Consider the following 20183-nt stretch of genomic DNA (forward strand, 5'->3'; position numbering starts at 1 on the left):
GAGCCAAATCTGACCTGCCATCTGTTGTAAATTACTTTTATTGAAATACAGCCACACCATAGTTCAGTGGATGTGACAGAAGCCATTATGACTCTCATGCCTGAAAGTCTTTACCATCAGACTCTTAACTAAAAAAGTTTGCCGAACCCCTGCTCCAACAATAGCACAATCATACTGAAATGTTTTTAAAGAATATCAATTATGTATTATAAATATAAATAAACTAAATTTGAAACATGAGAAGGATGTCTACTCAAGTTAAGAAATTTAGGCTATAACCAAAAAATGTAGCTAGAGAGCAATTTCTATCTCAATTTCAGTTGTTGGAAGGGCCTTCAATCTACTTGTCTAGTAGCATCTCAAGACTCTCTAGAAAAGTTACCAAGAACTGTAAACAGACAAAATATCAGAAACCACTTCCAAATGGATAAAGCTAGGGCAGAAAAGTAATTCAAAAAGTAAAGGCATATCAAACAACCCTTTGTGAAAATTACGGATGCACACACTGAACTTTTTAAAGTTTTGCCAAGTAATTTTTGAATCCTTAGGTTATTAACCTTTATATTCATGAAAATACCCACCGATGAATGTTGGAATTTCTTTTCATTGTTTCTCATGTTTATAATGAAGATACAGTTGTCACTGTGTTTTCCACTATGATTTACAAAGGTCATAGGGTCATGGTTAATTTTCATTTAAAATTACTTTATACACATAAAACAAATTTCTTTAATTTGTCAGCTTCATACTATTAGGATGCATGCAAATATGGCAAAGAAAACAAAACCTATAAGCCCAAATTCTCATTAGATCAATTTGAGAACTACAAACATAATGTATTATTTATGTCAACCCTGAAAGACAGCAGCAGCACCCTACCTACATCATTTGGAGTTGATGCCCAGAGGAAAAAAAAAAAATAAAGTCAAGATGAGACTGCAGGCTGGTGTGGTCCACTCTATCTTTCCATTCGAAATGGAACTACATAAAAACTTCATTTGGGAAAAGTATGCATTTTCAGGCTTGCAAAGTTGATAGAGCATGAGATAACTAAAATACATTTACCTTCTTTTTCTTCTAACTCATCTTTAAATATAAAGATGTTATTCACCTTGGAAAGTCACAGTAGGCCTAGACCTGTCAGACACAAGGGATCCTAATAGTATATGTGTTTGTGTACATAGGGATCTATTCTATTGCACTCATTGGGCCTCGAGAATTATTTTCAATAAGATGATTAACTTTCCTTATGCATTATAGGTTCTAAAAATTTGATGAGTATAAATGTCACTCTTAAGTGATATAAAAAACAAATTTTTGGGGGGGGGAGGAGAAAAAATTTGATATTTCTTGAAAACCATTAATTATTATGCTTAAGCACTAAAGACCATATACCCTGACTTTATAAGTCATGACAATGAAGCCATCAGCCTGAAAAACTGAACTAAGCATAGTGTCTTACTAATTAATGACATAATCTGGTTAACGCTGCAATTGGCTTTGCTAAACACAATTTGGAATTGCTAGGTTCCATATTTTATTACCTATTCCTATCAGTTTCCAAGAGCCTTATTATATTTAACATATTGTAAATGCTATTTGTTAAAAAGTTTTCTGAGACACACTTTTAAAAGAAAATGTTAACAGGCTTTTCCTGTTAACTCACTGTAACTCACTATAACTACTAATTCCCATCTTCCTTTCTTTTTTCACAAGACATTTTAACAAAATGTAACTTTCAAGTTATTCTTTCCTGAAAGTACAATGGATACTTTTGATATAAGAAAATAGGTGAAAGTAGACAGATTTGATATTAGAGATACGCCATTTCTAAAAAATTTTGCAGGCAACAAAAATGGGCATGCATATGTATATACATGCATATATACATAATTGTATATATTAATATATATGTAGGTGTATATGTGTGGAGGTTGGAGGTGGGGGGTGGGTGTGTGTATATTAGTTGTCTCTTGTTATCCGTAGGGGGTTGGTTCCAGAACCCCTTGCAGATACCAAAATCCATGTATGCTCAAGAATCATATATATTTGCATATAACCTATCCACATTCTTTCATATACTTGAAATCATCTCTAAATTGCTTAAAAGACCTAATACCGCTGGGCGCGGTGGCTCACGTTTGTAATCCCAGCACTTTGGGAGGCCCAGGCAGGTGGATCACCTGAGGTCGGGAGTTCAAGACCAGCCTGACCAACATGGAGAAACCCCGTCTCTACTAAAAAATACAAAATTAGCTGGAGTGGTGGCACATGCCTGTAATCCCAGCTACTTGGGAGGCTGAGGCAGGAGAATCGCTTGAACCCGGGAGGCGGAGGTTGCGGTGAGCCGAGATCGCACCATTGCACTCCAGCCTGGGCAAAAAGAGCGAAACTCTGTCTCAAAAAAAAAAAAAAAAAAAAAAAAAGACTTAATACCATAAGACAGTGTAAACACTATGTAAATAGTTTTTATACTATATTTTTACCTTTGTATTATTTTTATTGTTGTACTGTTATTTTTAATTTTTTTCCAAATATTTTTCAACTGTGGTTGGTTGAATCCACAGATGCAGATACTGAGGGCCAACTGTATATATGTATGTGTGTGTGTGTATAAATATATATGTGTGAAAAAAAATATATACACACATATATATATATGAAGTTCAGGCTTTTTCTAATAAATTTCAGTCTGCATATTTAAGATCTATTTTTTCTTCACATTTCAGCTAACATTGTATTTCAAAATGAACCTTTTTTGTCTTCTCTTCAGTGGAAATAAACTAATCTCAGTACATAGAATATATTTTTATAAGATTGGTAATAATATTATGATATTCAATAAATAAAGCACATATTCCCTCTCTTAGTGAACAGTAATACTTCCCAAAGTATTTCACAAAATCTAATTTTAGCAATAAAATAAATGTAAATACAATAAGCTTTAGAAATTCAAAACAGTAAAGTAGAAGGGTTGTATGCATTGTACAGACAACAGTGAGATGGACATTTTAAATAAGAGTCCAGAGCAGCCCAGAGAGGCTCAGTTGTGTGGTCAGTAACTGGAGGAGCCTCTGGGGAGAGGCACGATGTGCACGGCGGAGAGTCTAAACAAGAGCGCCTAGAGACTTTTTCTTCTCTAGCGTAAATTGTTCCTCTTTCTATTCTCCTCTCCCTATCTACTTTTTGTAACACATTCGTCTACATGTATACATATATTTTAAATACGGGCTTTCTAGAGTGGAGATAGTATTCTTGTGGGAACCTGGTCAATTCACTTACTCAAAATACTGAAAGACACAATTAATTCTAAGTGACTTGGGATAATTATCTCATCATTCTTCCATGCTGACTTTCATTGTCATTCCAGTACTAGCTGGTGCTTAATAAAATTTGTTGACTATGTTCTTTGTTTTCCATATGTAGAAAATATTTTTTGTACATGGTTTATATCTTTTGTAAATCAGCTGACAAAATACATTTCCAGAAGATAAAAGACAGACTCAAAGCTTAAATACGTTCATTTCAAAAAGTTTTATTATACTCAGATAGTGAGACTATTTCAACACTATTTTTGAGACTACTCTTTTTTAATTTATCAAAAAAGCTTCCTTTAACATGTTCTTTAAGTTCTAAATAATGTTTTAATCTTTATTTACGAAAGTCTTGTGATTCATTTGCACAAATGTTCTCTGCATAAGAAACAGTACACATTCTGACACTGGGTGCTTTTTCAGTAATTCTATAATCTGATACAGGGAATTAATATCTCTTACTACTTTCTCCCAAAGCTTGTAACTGTAGATAAACAACAAAAACATGTATTTTCATAAAAAAATGTTGAATGCACAAATTCTTTATTCAAAAGCAAATGTTCAAAAGTTAAAAATGTCTCCCAGTTTTCAGTGCAGTGAAGAGATGAGGGCTATACTAAGGCATAAAGAGGTAGATATTGTAGAACTAAAACACGTTCTTAAGGTTAGATAGAAGTAGTATTTTGGCAAAAGTAGTAAAACACCTAGTAGTTTAAATATTAACTGCAATCTTTGAAAGTTATTGCAGAGAGATTTGAAATTTTTATTAAATGATCTAGGAAGCCTAGGGCATCTTAGTAAAAAGTGATTGACAGGAAAGATGATTATCATTTTTCTATAAAACTAAGGCTGATTTTTTCAGGAAATCAGAAACTACACAATAGTAGAAAATACACAAGTTTTATAGCCAAAAGAATGTGAGTATAAATTATGCTATGTCATTCACTAACTATATGAGCTTGGGAAAATGACTTAATCACTTTTTGCTTTTTTTTTTTTTTTCAATGTAAATAAAGGTCAACTTCATAAAAACTTTGCAAGGAATAAAAATAAGTACATGTAAATCATGAGATGGGCTTATTTTAATACAGGAACTATGAAAGTACAATAAGGAAGACTTTCATAGGAATCACTTTCCTTGCTCCTGTCCTTCAATGATTTAAGTATTCGATTATTTAAATAATAAGTAGACACTGAAAATTTGTATAGAGGACTGAACAAAATCTGAAGCATTTCAGTTGTAGTTGGATAGATTTAAGAATGGGTTATTTTCATTCTGACATGAAAGACTTTGATTTAGACAATGGGAGCACCTAAGTAGTTATAATAAGCCTTCCCTGATCCTTGACTTAGTATTTCTCCCTTTCTTTTTTTTTTTTTTTTTTTTTTTTTTTTTTGAGACGGAGTCTTGCACTGTAGCCCAGGCTGGAGTGCCGTGGCCGGATCTCCACTCACTGCAAGCTCCGCTTCCCGGGTTTACGCCATTCTCCTGCCTCAGCCTCCTGTGTAGCCGGGACTACAGGCGCCCGCCACCACGCCCGGCTAATTTTTGTATTTTTAGTAGAGACGGGGTTTCACCGTGTTAGCCAGGATAGTCTCGATCTCCTGACCTCGTCATCCACCCGTCTCGGTCTCCCAAAGTGCTGGGATTACAGGCGTGAGCCACCGCGCCCGGCCTTGACTTAGTATTTCTACACGCCACCCACCCCACCCAGCACCCCCTTCCTCTGAATTAATCGTTCCCCTTTGCACTGTTTATAACTTTTACTTTAAGTTGCGGCATGCAACTTAAATTTTTTCTTTCCTACCACATAGTGAGATCGAGTTTTATTTACAGATAAAACTCACCAATTTTAAGTATATAGTTTAATGCTTTGGATAGTTGTATACTACCATGTAAGCACCCCCACAGTTAATAGGCTAGTACTCACCTCACCTTCTCCAGTGCCTAGCACAAAGCTTGGTAAAGATGTGTGCACTGATAAATTATTTATCAACTATTATTTGGATAAATTGAAGAGAATTTTATCATGAAAAAAGCATAGAATAATCATTATTTGTTTCTTTATAATACATTTACTCATTTGGATAAATTGAAGAGAATTTTATCATGAAAGAAGCATAGAATAATCATTCTGTTTCTTTATAATACATATACTCATAACAAATTAATTCATTTGCAACTTTAAAAGTCTAGAAAATGTATTCTGGTGTTATCAGTCAAAGAATGACTGTTAAAAAGGTAATTCTACAAGCAAGTCAATGCTCAGTGGATGGTACTTACATTAGCCAAATGAGCTAGTTCTATCTCCAGAAACGAATCGGTTGTTTTGGGTTCAGGCCTTATTGTGACCACGATGATTTTGGAATTAACGACAGTATAATTTCTGAAACAGAGTAATTATAATTAAAAGGAGAAATGATTGATGAAAAGTATAAATTGCTACTACTCAATACATTTTGGGATGGTTTCAAATAAATGCATCCAAAGCACAAACATAAATTGTGGTATTACTCATGGAAAGACACATTTTGCTGCTGTAAAGAAACCTTATGTGGAACAGAAAACTTAGGGGAGAAAAGGCCGTTTTACCATTTTAGATGCAGAAAATATGAAAAAGCAACAGCACTAACAAGCTTTTGATTACTTAAATCTGATTCACCTACAAGAGTTATGGATTGTAAATTCAAATCTTCAGACAATATTTAAATGAATATAATTCATTTATATCAAGGAGGACCTAAGACTTTTGTTCTCTCGGAGATCAAATACTCTTATTGCAATGTGCTGTGTTGGTGTTTCTTTGATTATCCCAAAACATATTACAATAAATAATTGGAATGTGGAGTAACATTAGAGCAAATAGAGTTTAAATAGAAATAAATGCTCTTGCTAATTATTGACCATAATTTATTTCAACAATAGAGATTGATAGGCCACTGCTTGATCTCAATATTCTTAATCTAAGAAACACATTTTCCCTGAAATATCTTACCAAGATATTTCATTTACAGAGAAGTTTAAGTTATTTTAATAAAATCATATCTATAGTTTACAAGAAATTACCCATCAATATAAACATAAAACTGAACCAACCTTTTCTTGTATATGTAAGTTTTCACACAAAATATGTAAAATACGTAAAATGCTGCAGATCATGTAGTATTTAGAGATTCAAAGATGAGTGTGTGCATATGTGTGAATATATCCCTGTTTGGAATTTTGAAATAATAAACCACTTGCTCTTCCATTGGGCATGTACTATTCCGGGGAATTCACATTAGGTATCAATGACAAAATCATTTAATTTTTTTCCCTCTTTTTTGTTTTTTAAGGTAGTATTTACAGATAAAACTCACCAATTTTAAATATATAGTTTAATTCTTTGGATAATTGTATAACTACCATGTAAGCACTAACACAGTTAACATAGACAAACAATCCCTCACCCTAAATAATTTCCTCAAGTCCCTTTTTATTTAATCCCCTACCCTTCCATGCTCCCAGGCAACCATGGACATGCTGTTGTTATAATTCTGCCTTTTCTAAGATTTCACTTTAATAGAAGCATACAGTATGTAGACTTCTAATTTTAACTTAATTCATTTAGCATAAAGTTTTGGAGATTCATTTATTTTGTTTCTTTCTACAATTGAGTAATATTCTATAGTACAAATACAAATTCTATGGTACAAATACAAAAAAAAAATTATTGATGTATTCACCAATCAGGTTAAAACCTTTAGGTTATTTCTGGTTTTTAGTCTTTAGAAATAATAACTAATGATATTTGGCAATTACAAATAATTACCATACATATTTTATGTATGGATATGTATTTTCATATGTCTTAGGTGAATATCTCAGAGTGGAATTCCTTGATCATGCTGTAAAGGCATACTTAGTTTTATGTTACTGCCATATTGTTTTCTAAAGTGGTTATACCATTTAAGTCATATAGTTCTGATTTGGTGGAACCATGCTGAACCTTGCATTTTTTGAGATTTGTTTTTCTCTAATGAGATGGTTTTTGGCACAAGATTTCATCAGAAAAAAATGCAGAGTTATTCCGTGGTTGGGGGAATTTACTACATTTACTAGCAGAGGAACTATACACCTATTTCACATGGGTTAACATTTTTAAGTGCATTTCTCATGTATGCAGTAATGTCAAATAACACTTTTTTAAACACTCAGGAAGCTCAGAGAGAAAGCCTAAGAGTAAAGAGTAAAAAACAACAAAGCATAAATTTATTTTGTTTTTGTTAAGAGGAAGATTGTTGCAGACAGAGAGAGCTGGTTAACTGTTCTTTTTTTCATTAAATGCTAAATGAGTCAATTGAAGGTATAGTACATTTTGAAGGACAGAAAACTCAGCTCTAAATGCCGAGCTTCCTTTGCCAAATTATTCTTCCCTGTTTCTCTGTGAGTAAAAGTGATCAGAGAACCAAGTGAGAATAGAGAAAATTGACAAAGTTGAGAGGTGATCCTGGGTGGTTGATCACATTAGCACAGCTGACAGGTCTCCCAGAGAATGGTGCATACAGCTTAGAGTCAGGGGAAATACCCACCTGTCATTACCAGAGAAATTATGAACATTTCTCCTAGAGAACAATCAGTGCTCAACAAACAGATGTAAGTTCCTTTTTTGGATTAGCCTGAATGTGTTTAAGTTCTGGTTTGGTTTTGCAAAACAAAAATATTGATACTTCAGTCAAATTCCATTTGTCTCTTTATTCTGATTCCGTTTATAATCCTAGTTACCAGCTTTTAATAAAACCCAATGACTGCTAATTTTAATTATTATTAGATAATTATTATATTAGAACATACGGTATCTCTATTATATTTAAATTCCATAAGTGAATACATTACTAGGAAACACAGATGTGGGTATTCTATAAAGAAGATTGCAATTTTGTTAAGATGTTTATGAAGCTCCCTGTGTGTCTGGGAATGTGGAGACTTTGGCCCTGAATGGCTGGTCTGTAAGGAGTAAAGTAGCTACAATAAGTTGTCTTCTGCAGGGTATATTACACTGTGTTAGGTTCATCAGCTGCTCAACTGGCCTGGTGGAGAAGTTCCCTAGAGGGCAGAATCAACCCTATGGCTTTTGCTGAAAGAGAAGGAGAGACGGAGAGAGAGAGAGAGGAACAAAGAAAGAGAGAGAGAGAGTAAATGTGTGTATGTTTTAATATATTTAGAATATATTTGAGAAGAGATATGTGTCAATGTATTCATGCATATCAGTGTGCTAATATCATTCATGTGAGTCCCTGCCACCTTGTGCCCCAATACAGTAACGTGCACCTACCTCTACCAAAGCTTTCATCAATACTACGCATGTCTTCTTCCACATAATAAGCTCGATGAGAGCAAGAATTTTATCTATCATTTATATGTCCTCATTTGTATTATTCTTTGGAACATGTTAATACTCAAAACATGTTTCAGCGTTTTGTTTAATAAGCAAATACTAAACAAAAATACAAAAATTTTAACAAGTTGATTTAAAATGCCAATATCATGGTATTAAATGCCTAAGAAAGGGGAAATAAATAAGCAAATTTACATTATGCAGTGGCTTCCTTTTTAAAAAGTGTATAGTGTACAAAATTGTCTTTAATTTATTCCGTCAATTTATTCTAATTTGCACAAGTGAATAGCTGGCTGCTGATGTGCCATGTCAGGCTTTGTGATCTGCTAATGCTCCCTGGCTGGCTGCACGTTTGAATTCACTGCTAGAAAAGCAGATCTGACAGCCAAATGGATTTCATGACTAAAATAATAAAATTATTTTCTGTCCTTGAGATTTGTGCTAGTTGATACATAAAACAATTTAAAATGTATAGAGTTAATCATTCAGTGGCAACCTAACTTAATCATCACATTTTTCTGCAGAGTCTTAAGATGGTTAAGGCACATGAACCATATCTTAAAGTGAGTATAAAAAGTGATTAAAATACAATTCAGTTGTCTACAACAGACTCATTTTGTATATAAGGGCATGCATAGACTGAAAGTAAAAGTATGGAAAAAACATCCCATGTAAAAGATAATTAAAAAAGAATGAGGTTGGCGACACTTATATCAAACAAAATAGACTTTAAGTCAAAAACTGTCTCAAGAGACAAAAAAGGACACAATGTAATGATAAAAAGGTTGATTCACTTGGGAGATATAACAATTATAAATATATGTGCACCTAATGTCATAGCACCCAAACATATGAAGCAAACCTTGAAATAATTGAAGAAAGAAATAAATAGTAACAATATAATAGGATATTTTAATACCCCATTTTAATAACTAGACAGATTAACTAGATAGATTACTTAGACAGAAAATTAATAAGAAAACAGGTGATATGAGTAACATTATAGATGAATTGGACCTAACAGGCACATGCAGAACTCCATACAACACTCCATACAACAACAGCAGAATACACATTCTTCTCAAGGGCAGACAGAAAGCTTTCCAGTATTTACCACATGTTAAGCCACAAAACAAACCTTAACAAATTCAAGAAGAGTGAAATCTCACCAAGTATCTTTTCTGACTACAATGGAACAAAACTAGAACTCAACACCAAGAGAAACACTGAAAAATTCAGAAATATGTAGAAATCAAACAGCACACTCTTAAACAACCAGTGGATCAAAGAAGAAATCACAAGAAGTATTAGAAAATATCTTGAGACAAGTGAACATGAAAATACAACATACCACACAACATATGCGAGGCAGCATAAAGGTACTAAGAGGGAAGTTTATAGCAGTAAACACCTACATTAAAAAAAAGAAAGATCTCAAACCAAAACCTGACTTCATACTTCAGAGAACTTGAAAAAGAGGCATAAACTAAACCCAAACTTAGTGAAGAAAGATAATAATACAGATTGAGCTGAAATATACAGAATAGAAAATAACAAACCCATGTAAAAATCAACAAAACTAAGAGTTGATTTTTGGAGAAAAAATATACAAAATTGGCAAACCCTTTTTAAAAAGAGTAAGTAAAAAGAAAGAGAGAAGACTCACATAACAAAAACCAGATAAAAAGGAGACATCACAACTTCTGGCACTGAAGTAAATAGTATCATAAGAGACAGCTATGAACAATTAATTCTATGCCAACATACAAGATAGGCTAAAAGAAACAGACAAATTCTAAGGAAAATATAACGTATCAAGACTGAATCATGCAGAAATTTTAGTTCTGAATAGACTCATAACTAGTAAAGAGATTGGATCAATAATCAAAAACCTCTCAATAAACAAAAGCCTAGGGGACCAGAAGTCTTCACTAGAGAATTCTATGACACGTTTAAAGAAGAATAAACACAACTCATTCTCAAAGTCTTCCAAAATATTAAAGTGGAGAGCACTTCCAAATCCATTATAAGAGGCCAGTATTACCTGGATACTGAAATCAGACAAAGATACTATTTAAAAAAAAAGAAAACTACAGACAAATATCCTTAATAAATATTGACACAAAAATCCTCAACAAAATGCTAGCAAACCAAATTCAGCAGCATGTTACAAAGTTTATATATCATGACCAACAGAGATTTATTTCTGAAATGCAAAGATGTTTCCACAAATGAGAATCAATCGATGTAATACATCACATTTACAGGATCAAGGTCAAAAACTACATGATCATCTCAATTGATTTTTATTTTATTTTATTTTACTTTTTTGAGACGGAATCTCGCTCTGTCGCCCAGGCTGGAGCGCAGTGGCGTGATCTCAGCTCACTGCAACCTCCGCCTCCCGGGTTCACGCCATTCTCCTGCCTCAGCCTCCTGAGTAGCTGCAACTACAGGTGCCCGCCACCACGCCCAGCTAATTTTTTTTGTATTTGTAGTACAGATGGGGTTTCACCGTGTTAGCCAGGATGGTCTCGATCTCCTGACCTCGTGATCCGCCTGCCTCGGCTCAATTGATTTTAAAAAAGCATGTGACAAAAACACCCTTTCATGATAAAATCGCTTAACGAACCAGGAATATGAAGAAATTATCTCAACATAGCAAAGGTCTTATATGCAAAACCCACATCTAATATCACACTTTATGGTAAAACAAACAAACAAAACAAAACAGAAAAACCTGAAAGTTTTTCCCCTAAGATCAGAAATAAGACAAAATGCCCTCTCTTGCCAGTTTCATTCAACATAGTACTAGAAGTCCTACCAACAGCGATTAGGTCAGAAAAAGAAATAAAAGGCATCCAAATGAGAAAGGAAGAAGTAAAATTACCTCTGTTCATTGATGACATGACCTTATATGTAGTAAATCCTAAAGATCACATACAGACACACATTAAAAATCTTGTTATAATTAATGAACAAATTCAGTGAAGTTGCAGAATGCAAAAAAAATTAACACACAAAAATCAATTGGGTTTCCATACATTATCAATGAACAATCTAAAAGGAAATTAATAAAAGAATCCCATTTAAAAAGCATCAAAATAAATAAAATACAAGTAAACTGAAGGAGGAAAAAGAGTTATACATTGAAAAGTATAAAATATTTCTGAAAAAATTGAAGGGAGAGACAGATAAATGGAAGGAAATCCTGTGTCCATGAATTAGATGACTTAATATTGCTAAAATGTCCATATTACCCAAAGCAATCTATCCAAATGGTATTTTTGCAGAAATGGAAAAAAATATAAAATTCATATAAAATCTCAAAGAACTCTTGACAGCTGGAGCAGTCTTAAGAAAGAAAAACAAAATATTCTCTATTTTCAAGCTATATTACAAAGTCACAGCAATGATTTTTTTAAAAGTATGGTACTGGTGTCAAGACAGACATATAGACCAACAGAACAGAATAGAGTGCCCAGAAATAAATCCTCTTGTATATGGTCAAATGACACTCGACAAGGTTGCTAAGGCTACAGAATGGGAAAAGGATAATCTCTTAAACAAATAGTGTTGGAAAAACTGGATATCCGTGTGCCTACACCATATAAAAAACTTAACATAAAATGGATTAAGATGTAAACATAAGACTAGAAACTATAAAACTTTTAAAAGAAAACACAGAGAAACACATTCAAATCATTGAAATTGGAGATGACACCAAAAGTACAGGGAAGAAAAGCTAAAATAAGCAAATAGGACTTCATCAAATTAAAAAACAAAACAAAGTAACTTTTGTGCAGGAAAGAAAACAATGAGTAGAATGAAAAGGCAACCTATGAAAAGGGAGAAAATATTTGCAACTATGTATCTGGTAAGAGGTTAACATCCTGAATATATAAGTAATTCCAAAACTTGACAACAAAAACCCAAACCAAATCATCAAATTAAAAAATGGGCAAAAGACTTGAATAGATATTTTTCCAAAGAAGGTACATAAATGGACAACAAGGATATAAAAAGATGCTCTACATCACTAATTGTAAGAGAAATGCAAATCGAAACTACAGTGGGTTATCACCTCACACCCACTAGGATAATCATTATTAAAAAACAAAAGACAGGCTGGGTGGGGTGGTTCATGACTGTAATCTCAGCACTTTGAGAGGCCAAGGGTGGCGATCTCATGAGGCCAGGAGTTTAAGACCAACCAGGGGAAACCTCATCTCTATTAAAAATACAAAAATTAGCCAGGCGTGGTAGCACACATCTGTAATCTCAGCTACTTGGGAGGCTGAGGTAGGAGAATCGCTTGAACCGGAGAGGCAGAGGTTGCAGTGAGCTGAGATCTCTGCACTCCAGCCTGTGCAAGAGAGTGAGACTCTGTCTCAAAAACACAACACAACACAACAAAACAAAGCAAAACAAAACAAAACAAAAAAACAAAAAACAAAACAACATAACAAATGTTGACAAGGATGTGGGAAAATTGGAACCCTAATGCAATGTTGGTGGGAATGTGAAATGGTGCAGCTGCTTTGGAATACGGTAGGCAGTTTCTGAAAAAATAAATAAAAAATAATCCAATGGTCTCTCTTCTGAGTATATATCCAAAAGAATTGAAAGAAAGATCTCAAAGAGATATTTGAACACCCATGTTCATGATGTATAATTAACAATTGCCAAGAGGTGGAAGCAAGCTGATTGTCCATCAATGGAAGAATGGATGAAGAAAATGTGGCATATACATAAACAATGAAATATTCTTCAGCCGTATAAAAAGAAAAAAATCTTATCATATGCTACAAGACAGATGAACCCAAATGATATGCTAATTGAAATATATCAATCACAAAAAGATGAATACTGCATGATTCACTTAGATAAGGTATTGAAAGTGGTCAAACTAAGAATCAGAAAATAGAATGACTGTTGCTAAGGGTCAGAGGGAGTGGGAAAAGGGGAGTTGTGCTTTAATGTGTATAGTCTTAATTTTTCAAGATAAAAGTTTCTAGAGATCTGTTACACAAGTGCATATAGTTAACATTGTACTGTACACTAAAAGTAGTTATGGTAAATTTTATGTTTTGTAACACAATAAAAAATGTAATGCAGTTATAGAAAAAGCCCCAGTGGAGGAGATGGCAGAACCAATAGCACACATACAGTATTGCCAGATAAGTTATAACAAAAAGATGTTAAGGGTTTCATGGAAGTTAGTAAAGTTACTATAGCCCTTTTCCATTTTTAGATTTATAGTTCATATAGTTTCAAAAATGAAACTTGCATAAATGTTTTAAATGAATAGACCAATTTAAATAAGACCAAAATAAAATAGATGATTTCATACAGTATGGGAATTTGGGTACTTTACTAAAATTTTAAAGCTAAATATCTTTGTTTTTAAAACCCAAATCAGCTGACAGCTGCTAAAAAGTAGGATTGGGTTTACTTAAAGTTGAAACGAGTTAGAATTTCACTGTAGGTTGCTAAGATATGTAGAATCTAGAATTTTAAAAATGCCAAGTGATCAGAGATTTACATCCACTTTAAAAATATCTGACCAAACTAAACCCAGATTTTAAAAAATAATGCACTAATAGCACAATATTTTATACTATAATCTATGCCAATTTGTAATTTCCATAGATAATTTAAATGTCTAATGTTTTCATGAGAGGACAATCTAAAAAGGTACAGAACGTCACAAAATTAGAATATTTCATTGCACAGTGAGAATTAAAAAGGAAGACTCAAAGTTTAGGTCCTAAACCTAAGGCATGAGCTCTTGAGAGAGCTGACTGCTTCAGGGTGATTGCCTTCAGCGTGCATTGGTGTAAAAGTGATTACGTCTTCAATTTTCTATTATTTCCAATATTATTTTTCTATTCATTTTTAATTTTTATAGCATTAGGAATTCAAATGAGTTCCATTTCCTGAATATATAAAAATTTCAGCCTCATTTACCTTAATTAGGTTAGTGTATTTGACAAGAAATTCATGTGATATTTGCATTATTGAAATTTGTTCCTTTCTTCAAAAATAATTTTGTAATGACTTTTGGTTTGAGGACACTTTAGTTTTCATTCATCTGTATTTTTCTTTATTCCACTATAGTGAAATTTACATATAATTTTATTAGTTCTTTTATAATTCTTTTAATGTTAATCATTACAAAAAATGCATTTTTTTACAGGACTACATTTTTCATGTCTTAACAGAATAACGACATACTGCTCACGTACTCAGAACTTTCGTGGCTATCCCACAAAATTGGAAACTGAACTTATTAAATTAATCAGATGAATGATTGTTTATAACCATTTATTGATATCTTGGCTTGAGGGTATACTTGGATATACTTTTCTATTTCCTTAGAGATTATTTCCTTAAAATAAATTCTTCGAAGTAGAATTGCTATATCAATGACAAAGCACTTTTAAGTCTCTTGGTATTGCTAAATTGGCCTCAAAAAATGCTATAAAAGTAAGTTAAAATTCTCAGAGCAGTTTATGAGCTTGCCAAGATATGCAAGTTTTCTAATTCCTTAATGTGAGTGGGGTCTGTGTGTCAATATCTCACTCCCTCAAAGGACCCTCTGAACTGAGTTGGACATGCACATAAGTGATCATGGGGGAATGGGAGGTGTCACAAATTCAAGTCTTGGCATTGACAGCCTGGGCTGGGGCCACCAGGCCAGCCCCAGTGCTCCCTGAAGCTGCCAACATAGAGCCACCTGTTCTGGCTCTTACAAGATTTTCTGCAAAGGATACAGGTATACTCATGAACTATCATAGAAGTCTATGGTTTGTATTGCTTAAAATAATAAATAGTAGCAGAATAGAGGGAATGAGATATAGTAGAAGAGTCCTGGTTTTAGCGAACAAGATAAGTTGGATTATAATTCAGTTACCTACTGGACATATAATCTTAGGTCACTTAAGCGATAAGGATCTCAGGTCTCTTATCTATAAAATGAGAGTTCTAGCTCACACTAAACCCTAAAAGACCTTACAGCATTAATATCCTGTAGTTCTATACTTTTTACAAATTTATTATTTTTTTATTTTTTTTGAGACAGAGTCTTGCTCTGTCACCCAGGCTGGAGGGCAGTGGTGCAATCTCTGCTCACCGCAACCTCCACCTCCCAGGTTCGAGTGATTCTACCACCTCAGCCTCCCAAGTATCTGGGACTAACAGGCATGCACCAACACGCACGGCTAATTTTTGTATTTTTAGTAAAGATGGGGTTTCACCATGTTGGCCAGGCTGGTGTTGAACTCATGACCTCAAGTCATCCACCACCTCAGCCTCCCAAAGTGCTGATTACAGGTGTGAGCCACCATGCCTGGCCCATCTGTACTTTTTATCTATAAGAAATTATTCTGAAGAAGGAAGTTGAGAGGCTGAGAATAGCACATAGTTTGGAATTCATCTGAAGCATATTTCCTTCAGTTGAAGTAACAATCTGAATCTACTTAACTTTAAAAGGGAAGACAACTGAATAGTAAAATAAAAATTGCAGCTCGAAGGACAGTTGAATATATATTAGGGCTAAGAGAAGAAGAGAAATATCTCAATAAAGAGACAGTCAACTTGCAAAGTTATTTTTGTCTTTGTATGAAGGACAATTTCTAAACTGTATTTATTCAAAGCATACATCAAGTCCTGCTTCATAGTCTCTATGAGAAAAATTATGAAAATAATTATACCAAAATATACCATTTCTGGAAACATAACAAATCTACTATTACTATTTCTGTGTATAACAAACGTGGCTTCACATATTTCAACATATAATTAGTAAAATCATCAACAAGGAATACATTTTATAAAAATGCATAAATAATAACTGAACATATAGAATGAATTTGTACGTTTTATGTTGAATAAGAAGATGTTTCCCTTCCTATTGAGTTCAATTCACACAGTCACACTTACACAGTAAAATTGCAAAATACACATATTTTAATCCTCTGTTCCTAAAATATTTTCATAGTACAAACATTAAACTTGTACTTATTGTAACATTGTAACATTAAACTTGTAAATATTGTGCCTTATTTTTAAAGATGTCTTATATAAGATATTTTATCAGATAGAAAAATTAATTATTACCACGGTGGCTCACACCTGTAATCCCAGCACTTTGGGAGGCCGAGGCGGGCAGATCACAAGGTCAGGAGATCGAGACCATCCTGGCTAACATGGTGAAACCCCATCTCTACTAAAAATACAAAAAAATTAGCTGGGCGTGGTGGCAGGCGCCTGTAGTCCCAGCTACTCAGGAGGCTGAGGCAGGAGAATGGCGAGAACCCGGGAGGCGGAGGTTGCACTGAGCCGAGATTGCGCCACTGCACTCCAGCCTGAGCGACAGAGCGAGGCTCTGTCTCAATAATAATAATAATGATAATAATAATAATAAATAAAAATAAAAATAAATTAATTATTACAGAAAAAAATCCTTGACCCTTTATCAAGAACTGTTCTGAGGGTTGCGATAGCAGGGGAAGTTTAAAAGAATTCATACAGTACTGTTAGCAGGGGCGCTGCTCAGTAAATGTTTGCTGAGTGACTGTGGAAAAAAGAATCACCCTTGTTCAATAAAAAGTATATTTTCATTTAGCAGACCTATAATTCGTGCAGTTACTCATTAGACTTTCTGGAAGAATGTTTTGAAACGGAGAAAAACAAGTTCGAGGGTACTTAGTGGTCACATTATATTACTACAAGAGATAAAATGAGAAGTAAACACTAGTACTTCACCTTTCTAAGAGTACTTAACAAATATTTCATCCTGAGCATTCTATTGTCCTTATATCTGGTCAATGATCTAAGTACTATTTAGTTGTCCTATAGACATTTACTAAATTACTTTATGGATACAAAGAATGTATAGGTAAATGAATTCGTGATTTTTATACAGAGGTTATTAAGGACTTCAATCTAAAGAATATGTAGGAACTTTCTGCAATGAAAATATAATTTCTGAAGGTGAAAAAAATTTTAAGTTCAATTACCACATTTTACTTATAAAAAAAGTCAGTGACTTGCCCAGTGGCCTGTCTGAATCCCTTTGTGTTACAGGCGGTATCAGGGGAGCCAGTCTGTCAGACTGGTCTCTACTGTATCCATTAAATCATCCATAACGAAGCCATTAATCTACCCATAAGCTTTAAGAGACAAACGGCCTCTGTCATGATATTTTTTTTTAAAGTTCAAACACTAATTAAATGCTTCTTTTTTCATTTTACAAAAAAGGCTGGGATCCCTTGGGAAATTTCCTGAAGAAATTTCCAATTATATTGACTGCATAAATTTATAAAACTTGGAATAACCTGACTTCATTTGTGTAGGTGAGTGAGTACTATGAGATTATATGGAACAAGATTAATCATAATGCAACACTGCTGGACATCTAGGAGGGAAACTAATCTAAAAATTTTTATGTTGAATATTTCATTTGTAATCACTATGTATCTCAGGAGCAAATAGGGAGAATGTTGCACATAAATACGTTTCTATTTTAAAGGTGAATTGAACGCACATAAATACTGAGCGACTGGACAAGTTTATAAAACTCTCGACATGTTTAATTGAAATGAAAACACAAGTCACCTGATTTTAAGTTAGTGTCTAGTCTAGAGTTGTTAAAATATAAGCTTTATATAAACGAATTCCCTGTGGAAATAAATGTCTAACTTTGATTATCTGGGCATTTTTAACTTTATGTTTAACATCAAACATAAAGATAGAGGCAGTGTAACTATGAATAAATTTTATCTGCGAGTAACTGTAAATACCAATGAGTTTTAATAAAACCACTGGAAAAGTTGAGAGTAGACTTTTTTGTTTTCAAACTTGTTTTGTTAGCAAAACACAAACACAGACTGATCCAAATTGAGGAAATCTGAATTCTATTCAGAGGAGAAGGGAGGTAAATAAATTTCAACTTCCCATGGTTGTCTCTATGGTTGAAGGAGACCCTGCATGGCATCTACAGGGGCTCTGGATGACTCTCTACCTATATTAATAATGTGCTTCACATAGAAAGATTTTCTCTAAAGATTCATGACTAATCACTGCTGCTTCCTTGGGTGATATTTTTTTCATCTGCACTGAACTCTAATTGTTTTTATTTATTAGACTATTTGTTTTGTCCACAGTATAACTGCACACATCATTTATATTCTTTCCTCTCCAAAAATGTAAAGCTTATTTATGAGGGTATAAGAAAGAAGTCCTACTGTGATCGTATTTAACTAAAACAACTTTATCTCTATCTTCCAAAATGAGGTGATGTGGAGAAACAGGTCACTATGAGTGATAACATCACAACCCAATTAGATGTGAATGATGTTTTCTGTGAGATTTGGTATAGTAGATAAGACAGTAAAGCAAATAAGTTAGTTTTGGTAGAATTACTATTTGTAATTGTTTTTAATATCTGGGAGGAAAGAAATTAATAGCTTTCTTCCAGAAATAGTCCTCTAAATAAACAGCAGCATTTTTAAAAAGTGTAGCTGTAACTGAAAATTTATTTCAAAGCAAACTAAGATCTTGTGCAAATAAACAATACCATGTTTTCCCAGTCATCATGACACTCCTTTAATTTCATGTCATGTTGATGAACAGTACCATTAAGCACAACTAAAGGGAGAAGACAGATTAACTTTACAGTGACCCATTCTATTATACACACTTGTGATTTTTCTTTTCTTTTCTTTTCCTTTTTCAGAATCCAGGCAAGGTATTATTAGTCACAAAAGTATTTGCAGGGCTACAATCAGACACCAAAATTATCTTTCCTAGTTGTTTTGAAATGCATAATTGCTAATAGCCTGTTCATTAAATTTGTATTTTCTATTTCATTTAAGAAAAATCCCTTTGTATTACCACAGCTTGTTTGACTATTTTTATAGAATGAGCTCTAATCACATTCTGGAATAATTTACAAAATTACAACAGTTTATTACTTTGTAGCTTACCTCAAAGTGGGCAAAATTAGATCTAAGTTTTTGTATAGTACTGCTCCAAGAACAAATACAGATGATTCATCTAATTCTAGAAAGAATAAAATTTGAAGTATTAGCAAACGGCAAGAAAATACTATGTCTTATAAAACTTTAATCTGCTAATTACAAGATAATTCCAGTACTTCCTTATGCAAAGATAAAGCCTGGTAAAAAGAAATGCATTCCTAACCATGCACGTTAATGATAGCTCTTGAAGATGTGTTTTCTATAGTTTTGCATCATGAAGGAAACTTCCTTTACCAGGTTGAGACAAGAAGCTGCCTGAGTCTCCATTTAAGAGTTTAATTTCCCAAGGATATCAGAAAAGAGAACCAATTCTCTTTTGGATTTTTACCTTTTAAGGTCGAAATCTGCAAAAGTGACCACGATGTCACTTTTGAAAAGAGCCATTAATTCTAAAGGCTATTACAAATGTTCTAAAAACTTAACTTTTTCTCAAATTTGTTTTCTTT

At 33.4% G+C, this 20183-nt stretch overlaps 1 protein-coding gene across 4 annotated transcripts in view; it reads right to left on the reverse strand.

The window, feature by feature from the left end:
• The window catches only part of LOC105479493 (adhesion G protein-coupled receptor B3), a 735858-nt gene that overhangs the window by 318618 nt on the left and 397057 nt on the right, over positions 1–20183 (reverse strand). For all 4 annotated transcript variants that reach the window (XM_071095963.1, XM_011737487.3, XM_071095965.1 and 1 more), the window contains 2 exons: positions 19684–19759; positions 5599–5701 (listed from right to left, as the gene is read on the reverse strand). In XM_071095963.1, coding sequence (XP_070952064.1) covers positions 5599–5701; positions 19684–19759 — 179 coding nt within the window. The remainder of the gene's footprint in view (positions 1–5598; positions 5702–19683; positions 19760–20183) is intronic.

This window comes from Macaca nemestrina, chromosome 5 (genome assembly GCF_043159975.1).
Source record: "Macaca nemestrina isolate mMacNem1 chromosome 5, mMacNem.hap1, whole genome shotgun sequence".
In the NCBI taxonomy this organism is placed as follows: Eukaryota; Metazoa; Chordata; class Mammalia; order Primates; family Cercopithecidae; genus Macaca; species Macaca nemestrina.